This window comes from Indicator indicator, chromosome 9, assembly GCF_027791375.1.
Source record: "Indicator indicator isolate 239-I01 chromosome 9, UM_Iind_1.1, whole genome shotgun sequence".
Taxonomy (NCBI): Eukaryota; Metazoa; Chordata; class Aves; order Piciformes; family Indicatoridae; genus Indicator; species Indicator indicator.
The window spans coordinates 27,915,019-27,933,992 of NC_072018.1; the positions used below are offsets into that span (position 1 = coordinate 27,915,019).

The 18,974-nt window shown below is 36.6% G+C and overlaps 1 protein-coding gene across 1 annotated transcript in view; it reads left to right on the forward strand.

Moving 5' to 3' along the window:
- ROCK2 (Rho associated coiled-coil containing protein kinase 2) overlaps nucleotides 1-18,974 on the forward strand; it is a 55,917-nt gene that overhangs the window by 20,932 nt on the left and 16,011 nt on the right. The window contains exons 5-19 of the mRNA XM_054383688.1: nucleotides 4,649-4,793; nucleotides 7,274-7,412; nucleotides 9,066-9,157; nucleotides 9,921-10,080; nucleotides 10,682-10,745; nucleotides 11,672-11,751; nucleotides 12,214-12,262; nucleotides 13,005-13,140; nucleotides 13,257-13,348; nucleotides 13,593-13,839; nucleotides 14,409-14,515; nucleotides 15,106-15,265; nucleotides 16,305-16,465; nucleotides 16,885-17,069; nucleotides 18,201-18,270. Of these exons, the coding sequence (XP_054239663.1) occupies nucleotides 4,649-4,793; nucleotides 7,274-7,412; nucleotides 9,066-9,157; nucleotides 9,921-10,080; nucleotides 10,682-10,745; nucleotides 11,672-11,751; nucleotides 12,214-12,262; nucleotides 13,005-13,140; nucleotides 13,257-13,348; nucleotides 13,593-13,839; nucleotides 14,409-14,515; nucleotides 15,106-15,265; nucleotides 16,305-16,465; nucleotides 16,885-17,069; nucleotides 18,201-18,270 (1,887 nt within the window). The remainder of the gene's footprint in view (nucleotides 1-4,648; nucleotides 4,794-7,273; nucleotides 7,413-9,065; nucleotides 9,158-9,920; nucleotides 10,081-10,681; nucleotides 10,746-11,671; nucleotides 11,752-12,213; nucleotides 12,263-13,004; nucleotides 13,141-13,256; nucleotides 13,349-13,592; nucleotides 13,840-14,408; nucleotides 14,516-15,105; nucleotides 15,266-16,304; nucleotides 16,466-16,884; nucleotides 17,070-18,200; nucleotides 18,271-18,974) is intronic.

Below are 18,974 nucleotides of genomic sequence, written 5' to 3' on the forward strand. Positions count from 1 at the left end.
CGGAATCACAGCATATATCTGGTTGGAAGAGATATCGACAACCATCCAAACCAGTCTTTGACCCAGTACTGAAGGGTTGGCACTAAACCATGTCCCTAAGCTCCGAGTTCAAATGCTGCTTGAACACCCCCAGGGAGAGCGACTGGGCAGACTATTCCAGTGTTTGAGAACCCTATCAGTGAAGAAATATTTCCTAACATTCAGCCTAAACCTGCCCTAGTGCAGCTCATAACCATTTCTTCTAGTCCTGCCACTTGTCAAGAAGAGGCTGGTCTCCTCCTTGCTCCAGCTCCCCTTCCAGTAGTTGTAGAGAGTGACAAGATCTCCCTTGGCCTCCTTTCCTTTAGACTGAGCAACCCCAGCTCCCTCAGAAGCTCATTGTAGGTCATGTGCTCTTTGTTTTGAGCCTGTAGGTCTTAAGGGAATCTGATGTTCATCAGAGGCAAAGAAAAAATTCAAAAAGTTCGTAGTGTAAATCCCAGAAGTAGTGAACCTAAGTGCTTTGGTCTTCTCTTTTTCACTGTTGTTAAAAAAAAATGAAATACTAAAATGTGGTTGATAAATGTGAGAAGGCCTTGCACATTTCTCTTAAAGTGCTATAGTGAGCTCCAGTTTAGACTGGGCATCATCAATGATCTAGTGATCTCCTAAAGAAGTGGGGGGGGTTTTAACACACATTTTAAGTTCTTCATGTTTCTCAGACTCAGTGGAATGGCAAAAATTTTTTATACAGGAAGCTTTAGAAGTTGAGAGGTTCTGGACTGTCTCCAAATCTCATGCTACTTCTTACAAAACACGAACACATCCCAGCTGTGTAAATATGATATTGGCGCTGGCAGGATGATTTCTAGAAGATATATGCTTACCCAATACTTATTTATTTTTTCTGATTTGGAGTTCTTTTAGTGGTTGTGCACATTACCATCTTCCTTATGCTATTGTGATCCTAGGAAAGCTCTCCTGCAATTTGAGAGACTTTTTTGACCCTTGCTGTGTTCTCTTGAGTCTTCCAGGCCAGCCCAGACAGTTGCAGCAGAATTCCTCCTTACCAGTATGTGAAAGGAATTGCTATGGTTTTTTAGTGATCTTTTCCAGCGTAAAAGGAACTGACCTGTTTATGTAACTCAGTTGCTGTGGTTTTGGAGTTTGTGAGTTCTTCAGATTTTTTTTTTTCCTTTTAAAAAACTTATAACAAGATGAAGTTTTCTGTAATTAAATAAAGATTGGAGTGAGCCTCAAAGGTTTAGTCAGAATTGTGATTCTCTTTTGATATTTAGGAATAAAGTAGCACAGGGGAGGTTTCACTAGACTCTAATCTTCAGATTTCCTATAAAAAAAACAAGCAGTGGTTAACTTCAACAGGTATCATACAGCCAGGAATTCCTAGTGTTGCCAGGCTCAGTATGTAATGCTGTATTGCACAAACTGAACTTTTAGAAGACCACAAGTTTAAGGGTGCCTGTCAAAAAAATACGTGACCAAAAGAAGGGATGGTCACCATTGCAGGTTATCACCTCAGCTCAGGAAGTTTAGCTGGAAGAAGGGATATGTTTCTTGTTTTAGAACTAGAGTTTTCTCATTGAAATTCGTCCAGGACTCTGCTGGATCCTTCTTGCTTCTGTTTGCTGTCTGCAGCACACTGCACAAACCCAGCTGCACCTGATCTCTGCTGTCCTAATATTTTTCCACACAAGCGCTCTCCAGCTCTTGTTTACTGAAAAGAACTAAATGAGAGTTTGAAAGCCTAGATCTCAGCCTTAGTTCAAGATTGCGAGTCATTCACGTCTGATGGAGATCCTCCTGAGGATGAAAACTAAACTGCTTTGTCTTCAACAATATGGTAGTTCTGAATGATGCTAGGAAATACTACAGCCTCACCACCAAGTTGTCATAAGCTGTGAGAACATGCTGTGTCTCCTCAACAGCCTTTTTGAAAATTCTGCTCATCTCTCACGTAGCTGCAAAAGATGCTTCCAAGATCCACCTTTATCTTTTGTGGTGATGAGAAAGGTCTCAGCTAAAGCACTGACCTGAGCCTCCTGAAAGGAAGCCTTGTGTGAGAGCTGCTATAGTAAGTATGGTACTTGGGCATAAAATAGAGGCTTAGTATTTGAAATACAGGACTAACACACCATCCAAAGAAAATAGCACCTTTTAGATCTCTTCAGATGCTGATGTATGGAAGGCAGAAGTCATCATGCAGATGACTCTGTACAGACCATCAAGATGCCATGCACAGAGAGGATTTCCCTGTTTCCTTGACTTTGATGCCAGAGATCATAGAAGCCAGTCTGGCTGTAGTATTAAGAGGATCCAGCACTTAAAAATACATACAGAGCAACACCCAAGTTCTTTGAAAGAACAGGTGTGTAAATGAGAGCAATAGAAATCTGAGAATATTGTTTTCAAGTGATAATTGACCAACCTCCACAGGAACCTGGTAGAATCCCCATCACTGAGGTTTTTTACGATGCCATTGGACAGGATGCTAGGTAATCTCATCTAGGCTTCCTTTTCCATGATGGGCTTGGCCAGATTGTCTTTCAAGGTCCCTTCCAACCCAGGCTGTTGTGTGATTCTGTGAATGTATTTTTGGATTTGTTCCTGAGACAGAAGGTGGAGTTCTATGGGGAGTAAGTATGACCAACTCTGTGTGCTTCAGAGAGATTCAGCCCATGAAAACTGATGTTAGAAGGCAGGACCCTTTTAAGTGAAGAAGTACTTTTTAATTTTTCTTGTAATACTTTGGCATCTTTTCTGAAAACTTAAGGCGTTGTTACTTGGGCTTCATTAGCGTCTGTCATGTCATTGGAAAGAACTGTCCTTGTTGCTGCATACCAACCACCAAACTTGGGTAGGGTCAGCTGTGGGGTTTTTGGCACAACCTTCACTTTTTTTGCATAAGGTATCATAAATATCAATATATGTAACATACTAACGAGTGCACTTGTTTTGGTGTGTTAATTAGAGGAGAGGGAAATGGGGTGTACTTAGGTGAGGCACAGTGAGGCTGAGACTGAAGCTGCAGTCTTCAGAGAAATATTTCAGAAATGTTTTAGTGATTTTGCTTTCAAAAAAGATTCTCACCCAGGAAGGGATTCAAATGGCTTCATCCAGTCTTCATTGAGTGAAGATTCAGACTTTCTCTTGTAATTTTACGTTTGGATAAGGGAGAGAGAGAGATGCACCCTTGTCACAGGCCTCATGAAAATGCTGCATTTCTACTAGATCAGCAGAATCGTGTGAGCGTAGAGCAGTTCCTCCAGTACTCAAAGCAAAAAGGGACTTATTAGAGAAGATCTGTAGGTTTGTGCACACTGCTATTGCAAGCAGGATTTTTAAATAATGGTTCCTGGCATGTGCCAGATCCATTTTTTAATGTTCTCAGCTTTAGATTTCTGAAGCCTTTGGGCTTTAGTTTATTTCCCGGTATTGGAATTAGTGTATCTGTATTTTCCTGTCTCCAAAGAATGTATTAGGTCTTCTGAGAAGAGTTGACTTCATTTTCTTATTCCAGGATGATGAAGCTATGTGCTGTTTCATGGTATAAAAAGCAGAAGTTAACTTGTTCTTCATTCTAGAACTGATAAGTTAAAACTTCCTTTAGTTTTCAGTTACAGAATGGTGTTGTAGAAGATGATAGGCATTTGCAAGCAGGGCATTTGAAGTGCTCCTTAGGTCTCTGCAGTATTTAGTCATCACGTTAGTTTTTGCTTGCCAGTTCATGACTTTCCAGGATTCTGATTTAATGCATAAATAAAAGCTTTTGGCAGTTCATACTGTGTGTGAAAAGAAATATTTGGTGTGCAATTTTTATATGTCAATACAATTCCCAAAGCAAAATGTTTTTTTTCTTTCTTTAAATATGTATTTCAACACTAGTTATTGCTACTAATATTTTGTATTAATATTCAGAATTAATATGTTTTGCCATTTATGTTGATGGCAAAACACGCAACGAACTTTGTAAGATGACTTAGCAAAGGTTTCAGGTTGAGAGACAGAATAAAAAGTTAGTATAGTTTTGGTACCTCTCTAATTCTATACAGGATTTAATTTCATTCATCCATCTGGTCTCTCTGGAATGAATGCAGTGAATTTGATTAAAGGAAACAAGACACAGAAGTCTGAACCAGCATGCTGGCAGATCGGACGATGCTTCTGCATCATTTAGCTCCTGCATTTTCAGTCTCGGTGTAAAGCAAAAAGGATGAAGAATGATTCCATTAATGAAACACATCAGCCTTAATATGTCAATAAAAATCACTCATAGCTGAATTTAGTGAGATAAGGAACAATCTAATACAGTGTGTAGCATTGTAGAGAAACCAATGATAAAAATAATAAAATTGGTCAATTTTTGAAAGATTGTAATCAAGAAAAAATGTTATGGAGTAGGCAGTGGAGAGCTTATTACCAGGAACTGTAATTTCAGTCCATACTGCTTCTGGAGTTAAAAAGTAGAGTATTTCAAACACGTTACTCAAACCAAATATTTTGGGCTGTATTTTTTATGGGTTTTGGGGGGGGGGGTTGTTTGTTTGTTTGCTTTGTTTTGTTTTGTTTTTCCTTGTCTATTAATAGGCTAATTGTCTAAGGACTCAGAAGTATTTCTAACTGAGTTGTGTGACTTCTTACTGTTGCACAGACAGGCATGGTGCGCTGCGATACCGCTGTGGGAACCCCTGACTACATATCGCCCGAAGTGCTGAAATCGCAGGGGGGGGATGGTTATTATGGACGGGAATGTGACTGGTGGTCAGTAGGAGTTTTCCTTTTTGAGATGCTCGTTGGTAAGTAGTGATTTCTTCTCCTGATGAGGTTATTGTTGAGTCTGTACTGTGCCTTTAGCTGTACTTTGCTGCAGGGGGGTTGGTTGTACCTCACTATCTAATGACTTCTGACTTTTGGCAGATGCTGTTGCCTCATTCCTGTTCTCGTCACTCTGTCGCTCTTACACCGTGACAGCTGTTTGCGTGCTTGCTCAGTGATTAGTTCCCTGACTCGGTTCAGCTTAAAACTAATTCTTAGAATAGTTTAAACTGAGATCAGCTATGATCCCATGAACGTTTGTGCCACTTCAGGAGCAGTACAGAGTTTTCAGGCATGCAGAGATGGGCAAGGAGTGGGAAGGGCAGGCTTGCCCTTTTCTTTTTCTCATCTTCTTCTTTTCCATCTGTTTTTCCCTTTTGTGCCCCCTCCACCAATTCCCTCCCACCTCTCCACCCTCCACAGGACTAGCAATAGCTTCTGTTGGTCAAAATGACTGTGGAAGTATGTCTTGATTCTTTCTTTTATGCTTAAGTTAGGATTTTCCAGTAAAATAAATGGTACTGCTATAACAACGAACATAGAATATAGTCTGTTAAGGAGATGACTCATCTGCATCTTAAAATACAGTGGAGATCAGTATTACAGTCTGGTAGCAAAACATTGATTATAGAAGGATGGAATTGAGCATATAATTATTAAAAGTCCAAATCAGCATGTTCTAGGAATACTGCAGATTTGATGTTTCTGGTATGCTGAGCCATTTGGATATATGTTGCTATTACAGTCTATGCATCTTTCAAAATTAAAGCACTTTGACATAGAAAAAGTATTTTGTAATTAATAGTCTCTCATAAACAATTTTAGCAATAAATAAAATTCTTCAATTACTGAAATATTGGACATAGCTGTCCAGAATGTTTTTTGCCTTGTATCTGAGAGGAAGAATTCTCCCCTTTTTATCCTTCTAATGTAAAATTTTTTTTTAAGTTAAATCTCACTTAGTTTATGCCAGTGTGTGGGATATGGAGAAAGTATCTATTTTTGTTTGTGTTTATGTAACTGATTCTGCCTGTGATCTTCTAAAAGTTTACACTTTAAAGAAACACAAGAAGCATTCTGTTGGTTCTGGCTTTAGTAAAGAGGCAGTGCAAATGGAAACTGTACTGCTTTTTATTATGCCCTTAACTAAAAGATCAAATGTTGGTCACAGGATGATTCTTAACATCCAATCAGTGATGTGGTTTTTAGGTGCATCCTAGAACAGAGTTGCTTCTGAGACTAAAAGATGATTGAGGAGGAGGAGAAGGAGAAGTTTTGGGAAGAGTGAGGCAGCAGCACAAATCAGTGATTTCCAATGTACTGGCATGGCAACCTAATGAAGTTTCTAAAAGTGTAGATGTTAAATTCAAAGTGGTGTGTACTCATTTCTTATTGTGACATACAATGACAGAAAGGGGCTAAAGGTAGGATTATTACATTTATATTCTTTTTGAAATCAGAATGGTTTTCATCCATTGGTCTGTTTGTAGTTTTTCTCATGTACTTACTTTTGAAATATTCAGGACCTTGTTGGAAGCATGTTGACTGCCCTGCCAGGTGATCCCCACCTGCATGAAGCACACCAGGATGGAAAAAAAGCTTAGCTCCCATGATTGTTCACTTTTTCTATTAGACCAAGGGATTAATTATGAGAAAGGATTTATGTAAACATTGCAGCCTCTTGATTACTGACCCAAGCAGTTCATATACACAAAATGTTGTCAGTTAGCTTGAATGTTAATTACCGTTATCAATACCAATATCGATATCAATACCAATATCAATACCAATAATTACCGTTATCAATACCAATTCTTCTCTGCTACCACAATTTTACCTTTCTTAGGATATTTGCAAAAAAATAGCCTTAACTAAAGCCTGTGCTGCAAACTTTTGGGTGTGAAAGGTCTGTGGTTTTAAAGGCCCATGTTGATATGGGCACTCAAGCTAATACAATTTATCAGTCAACAAGATTTATTAATCAGTGCAGTCATACACTGTGAAGAGTCCTGCTCAGAGATGACTTGCCTTAGGCAGCTCCAGGGGTAGACCTTGATCTTTGGAGAGCTTTGGTGGATTCTTTCCAATAAATGTGCATTAGGAAATCTTCAGAGCGTTTCAGTCTATTACACTCATGGAAAATGTTAAAGATAGGGACTTAGGTGGGTGTCAGCTATCATGTGAATTAGGAAAAAACAATGAGAGTCTTCAGGTAGAACAAAAAATGTAATTCACTGGGCATGATAGAAAATGGTTTAGTTTGTAACACAGGCATTTTAGAGAAGGAATCTTTTTCAATAGTATAGATTATTTTATAACCTGCATTCCAGTTTTACTGTTTTTTAAAATAAAATACTATTTTAGATAAAACTGCTTGTAGGCTTCATATCTTCTGTCTTTTTCAAATTACATGACTTGAATATGACTCAAAATCACAGTCAATTTATCATTTTATTTTCAGGTGATACTCCATTTTATGCGGACTCGCTAGTAGGAACATACAGTAAAATTATGGATCATAAGAACTCATTACATTTCCCAGATGATGTGGAAATCTCTAAGCATGCAAAGAACCTTATTTGTGCCTTTTTAACTGATAGGTAAGGATGTGTATTATTCTGGTACTGTTTTTATTTTGGATGATATTATCACATGTACAGTGTAAAAATTAATTTCTTATATTACTTCTCCTAATCTCTGTTAAAATCTCTTCTGCCAAAACTTCTGTCCCTGCTTTTATGCTGGGGTATTTTTTCCAGCTATTGTACTTTATTGCTATGAGCAATTCTGCAGGTCTTGTTAACAACCCAATTTGTGCCAGACAGATGCTTCCAATTGCAGTATATAATATAGTTAACAACCTGTAAGGCTGAAAGTAATTTATAAGCTCTAAGGCAGGGACCAAATTGTTGTGCTCGGTGTCTAAGCAGGTGTTACTTGAAAAAATGAAAAAAAATACTTTTATAAAAATATGTATTTACTGGGTTTGTTTAAGCTTTCTTAGAGAGTTTGAGGTTGTTTTCATTTATTTGCCTTGTTTTAATTGACAAATATAGCTAACAAACCAGCAAGGATGCTGTTTTGACTGTAAATAGATCCTAGAGGTCTCCCTATGATGAACTGAGCCATTAATTGATATTAAGCTGTGTAAGCTTGTTCCTGACCTAAACACTTAACATTTTCTTTATCTCCAGAAAGCAGATAACATCTTCAGTTTCTCTGATTTAAAAGAATGCCCTTAGTCTATAGTTGGTTCTGAATTGATGATGCCTTGTTATGCACCTGAACTTGGCTACAACAGAGCTCCTAGCCTTATAGAATGAGAGATTAGGAAAAGAAAAATTGCCTTATAATGATTTTTGCATTCAGACTATGGTTACTCAGGAAGGATGTACTTTACCAGCTTTTTTCAACCTTAGTAGCTAAAGGGTAGAGAGAAAATAAGAGTAGAATTTAATAATGTAAATGCGGTGTGGTGTACTTCCACTACGTGTGTCCGTCTTCCTGTTTTTATTTAATACAGAGCTCGAGTGATTTATTTGAAACAGATGCCTTTTTTCCATGCATGTGATCACTGCTGGAGCACTTACAGCAAGAATCAGCCTTATGATTTATTAGTTCTTTTGGACACATTGTTTTTATATCTTATTTTTGTAGATGATTTTAAGAGAGACTTTTCTGGTCAAACCAGAATTTTCTTGTGGCACTTCAGATTTACTTCACTGCAAATACAGCAAAATGCATGTCAGGGTTAGTTATGGGGCAGAAGATGGAATTCTGAAAATATTTATTCCAGTCCAGTTTTGAATAGCTGTTCTGTGCAGTAAGTTAGACCTTCCTTTGCTTGCATCTTAAGGTTTGTCATGTGGTTTGGCACACACGGAACTTCTGCAGTTTTTTTTTTCCCCTCAGGGTGTTGGGTTTTTTGTTTGTGTTCTTAGTTTTTGCCTCAATGCTCTCTTTCTTGCTTTACTCCCCACGTGGCAGACTCCAAATTCTGGACATTTTAGCAATCACAGGGAAGAGTGCATGCTAAGAAACAGAGTACATTTTATATAAGAGACTACGGATCAGTGGTTGGTGGGTTTTAATTTGATTTTTTTTTTTTTTTTTAATTTTACCATTAATGTGGTTAACAGAGACAATCTTTACTGAAAGTTTCTTTGCTGGTTATGAGCAAGTGAGAATTTAAATAACAAAAAGAAAAAGTGCTATTTTTCCTAATGTGAATTTGGTTTAATTGCTATGTTTAGGGACGTGCGACTTGGGAGAAATGGGGTAGAAGAAATAAAGCATCACCCTTTCTTCAAGAGTGATCAGTGGAACTGGGACAACATTCGAGAGAGTAAGTAAACCAACTTAAAAGTTCTAATTTGCAGTAGTACAAATGCAAAAACATTCACACTTTGTAAATCATTTTCTATCAATAATTTTGCTCAAGCTTCATTTTTGTCACTTGTATTATAAAAAATCAGTAAGGGTTAGCAAATACAAAGTTTTCCTGCTGGAACTATCCTCACCTTTATCGTGCTTTTAATGTATACATTTTTGTTTTGAACAACAGAACTGGATGTTTCCAAATTTTAACTCAAAAGAATGCATATTAAATTCTTGTGGCTTTCGTTGTTTTAGTTTAGGGTTTTTTTAGGATTGGGTTGTTGGGGTTTGTGTGTGTGTGTGTGAGAGTGTGGGATTTTTTGTTATTTAACCTTCTCTAGTTAAGACAGGAGTTGGTTTTACTGCTTTTCATTTAAGGCATTGTGAATTGGATAGCTTTAGGAAAAACAAAACCAGTGTGCCAGTTCAGATAATGAGCCTGGTCATAACTTGATCATAACTTATTATTTGATTTAGAGTTCTATTCTCAAATGTGATTAGCTCAGCAAATACATTTTGTGCACTGTGTAAGTCTATGTGTTAGGCAACAAATGTAAAAAATAGATGAGCAAAAAGGTGTTCACAGCAATATTTACAGATCTGCATAGTTAATACATATTTAACTAAAGAGACAACTTACAGTATGGTCTTTTTAACATTATATATGATACCAGTATAAAGCAAGTGGCTGAATCTTGGAGTGAAGCTGATCTTTTCTCCCCTTTTTATAGCTGCTGCTCCTGTTGTTCCTGAGCTCAGCAGTGATATAGATAGCAGTAATTTTGATGACATTGAGGACGACAAGGGAGACGTGGAAACCTTTCCGATCCCCAAAGCCTTCGTGGGAAACCAGCTGCCTTTTATAGGATTTACCTACTATAGAGACAATTTGTACGTGATACTTTAATATGCATTTTTAGAAATACACCTGCAGGTTTTTCTTTCGGCTTACAGGTCTTTTTCCACTCCAGATAAATAACTTATTAACTGTATTACAGTCTTTTATGTCCAGTTGTCAAGATACAAAATGTTGAATGTGGAATTGGCACTATTTTGGTCATTTTGATAACTGTGATTAAACAGTGGTTTTATATGCACAAAATCCTATAGTCTCTTAAAAAGAATTCTTTTGGGATTAAAATACTGATAGATTAGTAATCAAGTTCTAAAATGGCTTTTCATTAGTAGTTTAAAAAAAAAAATTGCCCAAGCTAATAGTTTGAGGACTCAGTTTGAATAGCTAAATAATAATTGTATTCCTTAAAAAAATTTAAGCTGCCATAGATTTGAAAACGTATGTTATACTTTACTTAAGAAAAGATTCAAGTCAGGAGGATTCACTCACAGTGATATAAACCAAGCTTCGTTTGGAGAATGGTGTAGGACAATTTAAGACTTGAGAGAACTGATTAAAATTAGTTGATTGGCAAGGCTGCCAGAGTTGTTGAAAACTTGAATAAGAGCTGAAGGGATTTGTTTTTGTTTTTGACAGGTTGCTAAGTGACTCCTCTCAGTCTTGCAGAGAAAATGAATCTGTGCAATCTAGCAAAAATGAGGTTAGTGCCTTTTTTCTTAACGGTATGATTAACTAACTCTGTCAAGCCTGCTTAAGAAAAGGCAAAGCCTGAAATAAGTTTTCAGGTTTTTGATTTTTAATAATTACCAATGAAAATTATGCTTTCTAATTACAGGACTGCAAGGAGATATGTTTTATAGTTTGAATTATGAAAAGAATAAAAATTCCCCTACATGATTTGTGTGAATGTGAAATATCTTAAATATTTACTTACCAGATTGTCAACAATCAACCAGTTGTATTTTGAAACATTTCTGCTCAAGTTTAATGAATACAAATTTTTGTTGAATTATTTCGACATCTTGAATTTGTTTGGAAAACAAATGTGCAAGGCTTTGTTGGCTACAAACAACATCACTCTTGGAAAGCTTGTGAATTCTGGCTCCATGCTTGCCTGAGTTGATTCATTAGTGATTTATTCAGAGTTTGGAAAAGCAAATTGTCATCTGCAATGTTAAAGGAATGTTTAAATCGTACTCTCACTCTAAGTATTTCTATAGAGCATTTTTATCCAGCTTTTGAAGACTGATAATTTAGTTTAAATTTGCAGATAACAGGAGAATGCTATGGAATTTTCATGTACTTACCTACTTACTTCATTAGCATTTGAGGGTAGAGGAGGAAGGGGAAGGGAGGAAAACAAAAGTATTCTAAAGCCTGAATATGTGAGACAAATCCAAAATTTAGTATTTATAATCTATTGCATAAATATTGCCCTGGACTTGTATATTAAAAGTCATCAGAATTAATTCCTTGTAAAGATGTAACCTTCTAGTGGTGGTTTTTAAATTATATGATGGAAGATGTAATTAATTTTCCTCACTTTTCTGTTATTTAATTGAGTACATTTGTTCTGTGTGATACTATTTTAATACCTGGACCATGCTTTTTTGACAATTTGCACAGTTTCAGAAAAAATTAAGCAAGCTAGAAGAACAGCTCAGTAATGAATTACAAGCCAAAGATGAACTAGAACAGAAGTACAGGTGAGACTGTTTTGACATATTTGGTGTGTTGATAAAGAAGTTTTATTACAGCTTTTGTTTTTTAATGGTTAAAAGCATTATAATCCACTTTGAGGATCCTCAAACCTGCAAGGAGATTACTGGCTTATTTCTTACTACTCCTTTTACTACTGGTGTGGGGTTTTTTTGTTTGTTGTTTTTGGTTGGTTGGTTGGTTGTTTTTTTGTGGTTTTTGTTTTGGTTTTGTTTGCTTTTTTGTTTTGTTTTGTGTTTCTTTGGTTTGGTTTTTTTGATTGGTTGGTGTGGGTTTTTAACTTAACTCTCCATAAGAACGTCTGTATTGTTTGATCAGTTTCCTAGTCCTTGAATTTTCATCTGATTGCTGGAAATAGAGTATCGTACACAAAATGAATGAGACACATCGAAACATTCTAATTTCTATATTTTCAGCCAGGTTTAAAAATATTTTTCAAATCTCTTCAGGTCTACTAATACTCGCTTAGAGAAGATAGTGAAAGAGCTAGATGAAGAGGTAAGTCTGTAGTTAATTCTTAATGGGATTAGGCATTTAACATTTGTGCGTAGCTGGGGAAGCAGGAAATTATTTTTTGTAGCTGTGTACTAGCTATAACAAGTAATAGCAGTCGATTTCTTGATATTCACAGGCACAAAATTGTTGTTGCTGCTAAAATATTTTTATTATGACTTTCTGTATTACAACTACACATCCAGAACCCAGTTTTCAAAGTGTTTTTAATTTGGAGGGCAGGGCAGCGCGATATAAATATCCCATATACGACTCTAAAAATTGAAGATGTGAGTGTAATCTTACTAGGAGAGGAAGGCCATTTTTTGTGTTGTGAAAGGACTATTGCCCAGCTTTGCTCTTTAGTGCTACTGTTAGTTTCTCATATCTTTAGTGGCGGTGCACAACTTCATGTATTGCTCATCCAGGTGCACGTCAAGACCTCACATTTCATCTGTGTTTCTGTGGGCCACTAGGCAGCTTTACCAAATTCATCAGATCTATACAGTCAGTCTTCTAAATTGTAAAAGCAGGACCTTTTACATAGCCATAGTCCTCTGGGTGGATTTGGGCTGGATTTGGCCTCATGTTCTGATGCTCTGTATGTGTTGCAAGCAAACAGTCTGTGTCTTTCTTCTATTACAAACTAAACTGAGTGCATGAGTTTTCTGTTTATCATTTAAAGAATATCACTCTTCTCTACATATTAGTGGGTTTCTGTTTTGTTTTTTTTTTTTAATATATCCAGGTAACTTCAAGGAAGAATATAGAGTCTACAGTCAGACAGTTAGAAAGAGAGAAGGCTCTTCTTCAGCACAAGAATACAGAATACCAGAGAAAAGCAGAACATGAAGCAGATAAAAAACGCAATTTGGAAAATGAGGGTATGTTGAATCGTGCTTGATGGGTTCTGTTTTGATGTGGGTTTTTAAAATATAAAATAAATTGCTTATAATTGAAATGGACAGTGATTAACAATACTGATTTGGTTTTATGATAGTTAACAGTTTGAAAGACCAACTTGAAGATTTAAAAAAGAGGAATCAGAACTCACAAATATCCAATGAGAAGATCAACCAGCTACAAAGACAGGTATGCCTGCCTCTATTTTTAGATAATAGCTATTTGAAGTACAGATTGTGTTAGTAGTAGAGGGAGTTGAAATGTGTAATGGAGGTTTAAAAGCTATTGTTTCTTGTCATGTTTTGGTGTTCAAAAGTAATCTTAAAAGACACTCCTTTTTTTTATTTCTTTAATCCATAACATTTAGTATTCTGTAGTAGGAATGGTAGTTGTATTTTAGTTGTTGCTGAAATATGTTTTTAACAATCTTTAGTTGGATGAAGCCAATTCTTTGCTGCGGTCAGAGTCTGATACTGCAGCCAGGTTAAGGAAGAACCAGACAGAAAGCACAAAACAAATCCAGCAGCTGGAAGCTAATAATAGAGAACTACAAGATAAGAACTGCCTGCTAGAGAATGCAAAACTCAAACTGGAGAAGGACTTTCTCAATCTTCAGTCAGCTCTAGAATCAGAAAGGAGGGATCGAAGTCATGGATCAGAGATTATCAGTGATTTACAAGGTATGATGATTGCAGGACTTGAACAAATCTGTGAAGAAGACTGAGAGAACTGGGGCTGTCTAGTTTTGAGAAGAGAAGGCTGAGAGGAGATCTTATCAATGTCTCTAAATATCTGAGAGGGGGTGACAGTGTCTTATTGGTGGTGCCTAGTGATAGGACAAGGAACAGTGGGTACAAGCTACATTACAGGAGCTTCCACCTCAACATGTAGAAATGCTTCTTTACAGTGAGGGTGATGGAGCACTGGAACAGGCTGCCCAGAGAGGTATGGAGTCTCCTCTGGAGACTTTCAAAACCTACCTCAATGCCTTCTTGCATGACCTTCCCTAGGTGATCTTCCTTTTGCAGTGGGGTTGGACTCGATCTGTGGAGGTCCCTTCCAACCTCTAACTTTCTGCAATTCTGTGGTCTTATGCTTCTTATTTCAGAAACTAACACCTCAAAGAGAGATATTCTTAACAGTCAGAATTAGAAGCTGTTGTATTTCAGAAAATTTTCTCTCTTAAGTAAATAAAGTACATTTTTTTTCACACAGTGCTCAGCCTCATTGATGTTTTGGTCATTTTTAGGTCGAATATCTAGCCTTGAAGAAGAAGTGAAAAATGGAAAGAGTGCATTAGCCAAATTGGAAATGGAGAAGAGACAATTGCAGGAAAAACTTACAGATTTAGAAAAGGTAACAGCACTTTTAAGTGAATGTCTGTTGCATTATTACAGCATTTTTAAATTTGCACTTTTATTACTTGAAACATGGAGACAAAATCTATGCAAAAACGTTAAGTCTTGCTTTCAGTATTTGTTCTTTGAATTTGTTTTTGCAGTATCAGAAGTGAGAAAAAAAAATCAACATTTTCCCCATGATCATAATACATTATACTTCTACAGTACATAATAATGCATTCCAGGGTATGCACTCCAGTGTGTATACTTCACAGTGCAATGCTTTTGCTGATACATTGTTTTCAACAAACTTGTCATTGAAACAAAAGCACTGCAAAAATTATTCAATAAGCTTAATCTTTGAGCTGCTCTTACTACAGAATGCTGGCAGTACTTCTGTAATTGTTTGCAACTGGGAATGTCATTGTGCATTTTTGAAGCACTTTTCCATCCATGGAAAAACGTGTAGAAATGACTTCTCAGTTAGTCTGAGCTCTGTTTTCTACTCTTAGCACACTTCCATGCAGTATGGTACTGTTTTCTAAAATTTTGTCTTTAACCTGATGTATTTAATGTTTTATTTCAATGTAATTTTTCCTTTAACAGGAAAAGAGCAATATGGAAATAGATATGACATATAAATTCAAAGTTATGCAGCAGAACCTTGAACAAGAAGAGGCTGAGCATAAAGCCACAAAAGCACGATTAGCAGACAAAAATAAGATCTATGAATCTATAGAGGAAGCAAAATCTGAAGCCATGAAAGGTATGTATTTGACCTCACAGATGGAGGTGTAAATTATATAATGTAGTCTCTTGATGCTAGTGGAAGCCTAAGTGTGGCCATTTTCCTTGATTCCCCTGTTCTTTTTAAATATAATTAGTATGATAAAAGTGAATTATAGTCCCTTTATCCTGGCTTTGCTAAGTTAAAGACACACTAGTGTAGTTTTGGCAGTAAAGCACACAGCACTAAATCATTTTCTGTGGTAGTGTATTTGAGATTCATTTTTCTTAAATTTATATTATTAAAATGCTTGAAATATTTTTGTTAAGAGTTTATCTGTGTTCTCAGTCCATCTACTCATACCTTTTTTATGTCTTCCTAAATGAAGTATATCTCAGCAACTTAAAGATTTAAATCTGTAGATCGGATAGAGTTTGAAATGGCAAAGCCTTTGCTATGCTTCCCTAGTCATCATGCATATTCTGGTGCATCTCATGGCAATCAGTCTCTTGGAGCAAAGGAAACTTACCAAACAATTACGGAAGAGGGATCTTACTCTGAATGGATTATGTTTATTGCAGCTACTTAAAATCTACCCACAGATCCTGTCCTTCCAGTTGCAGAACATTTGCGAAGGTGTTGAGCATGCAGATGTTCAAATGAAGCAAAAATGATTCAGTAATAATGGTTGAATCACTTGTCATACCAGGTTACCAAACAGCTTCAGCTCTTTCAATTATTTCAAATTATCATAATCAGAGCAACATTTCAGTACGTGTAGACGGATTGGTTTTTTAAATTCACCTTTTTTTATCCATCTCAGATGTGTTGCAGATAAACTGGAAGTCATTAGCTATTTCTTACTTTTGACTTTCAAGATATCAGCCAGGAGTGCCTCCAAAAGCATCCTCTGAGTGTGGATTTAATGTGAAAGTTCTAATGAATCACTTCTCAGGAATCTTTCTCAGTGCTAAAAAGGCGTTGCTTGTTGTTAATATGGGACTGATGTCCTCCTCCACTCGCCCTCCAAAATCTGCTGGTTTACACTGACTGACGTCTTAAATCTCTTACTTCACAGAAATGGAGAAGAAACTTCTGGAAGAGAGAGCATTAAAGCAAAAAGTAGAAAATCGGTTGTTAGAAGCAGAAAAGCAGCGCTCCATGTTGGACTGTGATCTCAAGCAATCACAACAGAAAATCAACGAGCTCCTTAGGCAAAAGGATATACTAAATGAAGATGTAAGGACCACTGACACAAGAGGCCTTGAGTGGAACCTGGTTTTCAGCGTCCTCACATTTTCCCTGTTATAGCTCTATTTAAGAACATTTGTGAATGAAAACGGCATCGATGTTTTCCTTCTTTGTACTTGATGCTTTAAAAAGTCTGCCTTACAGAGTGTGGTTTCATTTTCCTGAAACTCCTCAGTGTTACTAATCTTAAAAGGATTTTCTTCTGGAAAGTAAAATGTGAGATTGACATGGGGAAAGCTAGCTTATTTATTGTGTGCTAATGCCTTTATTCAGGAAACAGCTTTGACGTATCAAAAGATGTGAACATGTTGCACAGAAACGTAGAGGAAATCAGTAAGAGACAGTGTTTAAATGTTACTTTTCCTGTGTAGGTCTGTAAAAGTCACAGATTTCTGTTTATTTTTCAGGTAAAAAACCTGACATTAAAAATAGAGCAAGAAACACAAAAGCGCTGTCTTACTCAAAATGACCTCAAGATGCAAACACAGCAGGTCAACACCTTGAAAATGTCAGAGAAGCAGTTGAAACAGGAGAATAACCATCTTCAGGAAATCAAATTAAGTCTGGAAAAACAAAATAACGAACTCCGCAAGTATGCTGAGTTGCTCTTCATTTTTTATTAATGTTCCTGATTTGTAACTGTTTGGGGTGAAAGCTGAGAGCAATATTAATTTCAAAAATTTGCTGCACAGAAGATACTGTTTTGACTGTAGCTGAGATTTGCCCTAGTGATTCAGCAATGTATAGATTTGTAATAAAAGATGTTGGTTATCCTAAAAATCTTAAAAAGCCCATCTTCAACTCAAGAGCATGAGGACTTTAGAGAAACACTTACTTAACAGAAAGTCTAGGCACATTTTTTTAAATGTGAAAGAAGACTTCAGTGAAGAGGAATTGGCATTGTTAGCCCCAGAGAGTTTATTAAAGTTGGAAATGATTACTAATACAGATCTGTGACAAGTGGCCATTGGAAATACCTGAAACTACAGATGCTGATAGACATCTGTTCAGCCTGAAATAGGAGCTCTTTAAAGTCTAAGACCTAATATTTACACCTGATAATAAATAAATACTTTTTATTTTACAAAAAGGAAATTCTATAAATGAAAAGACGTTTAGCACATGTATCAATCTCGTTCTTAGGTCCTTTGTGACTTCTCATGTCTTATTTCCTTGTGCTTTATTTCCTCTGTTAGCAAGATGTAGTTACGTAGAAGGCAGCTACATGTGATAATTGCTCTAATGTGAAACAGTGGCAGAGATCTCTTCTGCTACATTACTGTTCTTTGTTATGGGACCAATTGACTTGCTGAGCTGTTTTAATAAGAGACAAATTCAAAAAATTACCTGTGTCAGAGCATACAGACATGTTTTCATAGGCTGAGCTCTAGCAAATGAGACACTGAAAACAATGTCATATCAGTTATGTTTTACGTGGAAATAGGTTTCTGCCAGTGGCTGTTTGCTTTATCAATGTCTGTTACTGGTTAAACTACATGATACTGATGTAGTTGATGTGTTAACAGTACTAAACTGATTTTTTCTTTAGTACAGTGTTCTCAGCTGTAGAAGTGAGAAAGAGAGCTGGTACCCAGAAGGAAGCCTGAAGTTTAATTGCCTATTGTACTTCTGGCTGGAGATGACTGAAAATCTGAAGAGTGTGCATGCTGTCTTTTCTGATTACAGTAGTTTTTGTCCTTTAAAGTACGTTATTCCTTTCTAGGGAACGTCAAGATGCAGATGGTCAAATGAAAGAGCTTCAAGACCAACTTGAAGCTGAACAGTATTTCTCGGTATGTGTTATGCTTATTTTTATGCTAGTCTGTTTACTAAATGAAGTATTAGCTTTTCTTCCTCCTCAGCCATCACGCATTTCACATCTCCAACCTAAAGCTAATTCTTTTTCTTGTGTCTGTCTTCAGTCTTGTCTGCAGCGTTGTCTTCACTCCTCAGTCTTGGTCACTGAGCAATGTGAAAGAGCTCATGTTAAGAAATGTCCCAGCTTTGGAAGGGAGTCCCAAACACAGTTCAGAGAGAGGGAGGAGTCAAGCAGCTCATTCTTCCACAGTGTGAATAATTTTCTGCATGTTTCAAGCCCTTTGTATTCAGTATCTCTTCCATGCTGTATTCTTCTGAAGAGCTGTATTCTCAGAATTGTGGGGTGACACAACATATGCATTTAAAGCTTGGAAGGAAATTTTTGCATTGTAGTTAAATTTGTTAGAAATCCATTGGAAGACTGTGCTTTATTGTGATAAAATACAACAGAATAAATAGGTATTGTATTTAAAAATCATCAATAGCATATGGAGGTTTAATTTATATTAATAGTGCGTAGTCAGTGACACTGCAGGTACAGGCCAAAAGGCTTGTTTCAAAATAAAAGGAAACACAAGATTTTACTGTGGTCAGAGTGGAGAGAGACTATCTGAAGCTTTAGTAGATTAACAAGTTGCACACATTAGAGAAAAGGAGTTCAACTGACTTCTTTGCCTAG